Source organism: Macrosteles quadrilineatus, unplaced genomic scaffold (assembly GCF_028750875.1).
Source record: "Macrosteles quadrilineatus isolate MER2022 unplaced genomic scaffold, UCM_ALF_1.0 Scaffold_42__1_contigs__length_1031511, whole genome shotgun sequence".
In the NCBI taxonomy this organism is placed as follows: Eukaryota; Metazoa; Arthropoda; class Insecta; order Hemiptera; family Cicadellidae; genus Macrosteles; species Macrosteles quadrilineatus.
The window spans coordinates 421,823-425,626 of NW_026542635.1; the positions used below are offsets into that span (position 1 = coordinate 421,823).

General features: G+C 35.3%; 1 protein-coding gene across 1 annotated transcript; it reads left to right on the forward strand.

Annotated features, from left to right (window-relative positions):
• Positions 1 to 322: 322 nt before the first annotated feature.
• On the forward strand, positions 323 to 1,168 carry LOC129005903 (uncharacterized). Its single transcript, XM_054434945.1, has one exon. The coding sequence runs from the start codon at positions 323 to 325 to the stop codon at positions 1,166 to 1,168; it is 846 nt and encodes a 281-aa protein (XP_054290920.1).
• The last annotated feature ends 2,636 nt before the right edge of the window (positions 1,169 to 3,804 follow it).

Here is a 3,804-nt window from a genome sequence, read left to right on the forward strand (position 1 = left end):
TCTTGTTATTTAGAGGGATGTCTTGTTATTTAGAGGGATGTCTTGTTATTTAGAGGGATGTCTTGTTATTTGGAGGGATGCTTGTTATTAAGAGGGATGTCTTATAATTATTAAGTCTTTCGTTGTTTTAATTTAAACATTTTCCGCCTACACGATGTCTTCCTGTTTAATGTGCAGTGTTCCCGTGAACCCTAGTGCAAGTGATATCGTCAAGTGTTCTAAGTGCAGTGAACATTTACATTACTTATGTGCTGGAATCAATCCATCGAAGAAAGCTACAAGACAAAGCAGTTTTCGTTGTGCAAAATGTTTGGGGACACCGATGTCTGCAAATAGCAGTGATTCAGAAGAGTTTAGTGGTAACCAACAGGTGCTCAAGGCAATTTCTGGGCTGAAAACAGATCTTCAACAAATACTAGACACGAAGCTAGAGGGTTTGGAAGACAAAATATCAAGTAAGTTGGAGGTTAGCTTAGCTTCTATACGCACAGATATTAACAGCGTTAAGTTAACATTTCAAGAGTCTGTTGATACCTTAAAAAATGATAATGATGTTTTGAAAGAAAAGTGTAAACAGCTAGAAGACAGTTTAGAAAAATCCACGTCTGATCTTCAAGACTTAAAAAGTCAAATGAGAGATATGCAGCAATACAGCAGACTAAGCAACATAGAGATTGTTGGCGTTCCCCTAACAAAAAATGAAAATATTTATGCTATATTAGAAAAGGTCGCAAATAGCATAGATGTACCATGGCTACGCACCGATATCTCGGTGGCTCATCGCCTCCCCAGCAGCCGGAAGGACCGTCATCCCAACATCGTTGTGCGCTTTATAAGTAGATCTACACGAGCCGCATGGTTAACTGCCGCACGAGAGAAGAGGGGACTGGATGCTGTACATCTTAGCTCAGTCTTCACACCTTCGCAGATATTCATCAACGAACACCTCACGGCACACACCAGGGCGGTGCTCAACGAGGCTAAGAAGATGGTCAGTAAACAACAACTCGCCTTCGCCTGGGTGAGAGAAGGACGAGTGCTGGTCAGGGTGACGGAGAAGGGCCGGCCGCGACGTGTTGGTGACATCGGTGACCTGCAGCTGTTGGTGAGAGGTCCACGGTCCAGCCCCAACAACGGTGAGTCACATACATCGGTGACTACCGAATGAATTTAAGCACGGACATTCTACTAGAAAACCCAGCTTAGGCGGTAATTGTATTAATATTTTTATTATAGTTTTGTTTTAGAGTTTATCTTAAATAATTTAAATTTTAATTGTATAGGATCCACTCTCACAACATTAAATATTCTTGCATAGTAAATATTCTTCAAAATAAAATCTTTCTTTTTTTCAAAAACCACATCAAAACATTCTATGGTCCATTCACTTACGATTAATTAATAGATTCCAAACAATTTAATTTTGCATAACCAGTATTTCTAGAGTATAGTGTATGATTTTTGTTAAAATTAATCGAGGCAATCAAAATTAATATTAATAACAAGGCGATGCTTTGTACACACTTCATTTATCATCTTTGATATTGGTTATTTTTTACAAAGTGATGTTAAGATCAATTTATTATTTGCTATTTTTAATGTTTTAAAACCGTCAAATTTAGTCTAAATATACTCTATTATCTTAAAAGATATTTTTGTGATTTAAATTATTAGGGTTTGTCTAAGTTCAATTGATTATTTAAAAAAATTGTGGTTTCAATAACATTTTATTTGTCATCCTACTGTTTTGAGGGTCAAATTTAGTTCAACATTACGTTCTATTGTTCTAAAGGGTCTTTAATTTTAATTTTAATTTTATTTTATAGTTTAATATCACTGTATTGGTTATCTGAGCTCAGTTGAGTATTAATATATAGATGATGATTCCATAAAACTGTTCATTTGCCATCGTAATAGTTTTGCTCAAGTCTCAAGCTAAGTCTTAGATTTCGTTCTAATAAAGATATATTAACTTATTATTGTTATTTTTTATATTATTATTTCAATTGTGTTGATTTGAGTTTAGCTGAGTATTGTTGTGATGACATAGTTCATTAGGCATCTTGATTTTTAACTTTAACAGTGAATTTAATCTAAAATTTCGTTCTCAATCAAAGATATTATTTCTGAATATAAAACTATTAGGGTCATATATAAGATCAAATCATTATTTTATTAGACATAAAAAGGTTACGTTGGAGCCATAAAATTATATACAGTTTGTAACCATTTCTGCTTACTTATTATAAGTTGAATAGTATTTGTTCTTTGCTAGGGTAGACTGGTTGTAAACTGCCCCGTGTATGATTGATGCAGTGTATTAAATAGTACATATCTTCGACATCTAATTTAAGAACAAAGCAGGCCAGGGAGCTTTTTATTTTTTCTCTATATCTTTTCTTTTCTTTTTTTTTGTACATTGGTTTACTCTATTCTTAGTTTCTTAACCGTTAATTGGTAATTGGTTTTTATGCATAACAGCTCTGACTACATTGAAACCTTTCGAGAAATTAACTGCAACACAGTTAACGGCAACCAAGTTTGTTCATTTTTTTCGGATGGAATAAATCTTTTCAGGTGTATTTATCTTAATATAAGAAGTTTAAATAAAAATTTTGACAGTTTTCTTATTTTCTTGGAGAGTTTAAAAATCAAATGGGATATAATTATATTGGGTGAAACTTGGCTGGATCCTGAGCAAACATGGGTAAATCTTGAGGGGTATAAAATGTTCAGAACGAACGCTAGGGTAAATAGAAACGACGGTGTGTTAGTGTATGTAAGGGAGTGTGTGAGTGTGAGTGATTGTAGGGAGCTGGAGCTGGGCGGCGTGGTTGGTCTGAGTTTCGACTTTACTTATCAAGGTACACAATCTGACCTGCTCACCGTTTACCGCACACATGACACTGACCTAGACAACTTCACTCAGTCACTGGGACACTACTACAGACACATGACTAGAGATAAAACATACATCCTCATGGGTGACATTAACGCAAACCTACTCATAACAAATAATAAAACTGAGCGATATTTAGATTTAATGTTTGAGTGTGGTTTCGTTAGTGCCATAAATGAACCAACAAGAGTTTCTGGAGACAGCAAAACATGCATTGATCACATTTTTGTGAAACACATTAACTCAGACACAATCAAAGCTGCAGTGATTGAGACCGATATCACAGACCACTACTGCGTGGCACTCGAGATACCGCACAAACGTACTTCCACTGCTGCTGCAGACAACACTTCTACTTACATTGACAAGGCACACATGGGGACACTGGTTGACAACTGTGACTGGACAGAAGTAACCGACAATTGGGAAGTAAATAATAGCTGTGATAAATTCCTAAACATCTTAGATGAAATTAGTAAATGTTCTATTAAAACCTGTCAAAAGAAAAGTAATAAATTAAAGAAAATAAAGCCTTGGATTACTGCAGGATTAATTAAGTCAATTAAAACCCGAGATAAAATGAGTAGGAGATTAAAAAATGAGCCATTCAATGTAGACTTGAAAAGATACTATGTGAAGTATAGGAATAGACTCAATGTTATAATACGCTGTGCGAAGAATATGTATTATAGATCCAAAATGAATAACGCAAGTAACCCTAAACATTTTTGGAACACTATTAGTGAGCTGTCGGGAAGATTATCAAAAAAAGATATTTTCCCTCTTGATCGGGTTACTTCAAACAGAGACATAGGAGACGGAGACCCACGACGACAGGTGGCCGATGAGTTCAATACTTACTTCTCTCAGGTTGGATACAATTTAGCTTCAAAAATTGACTCGGG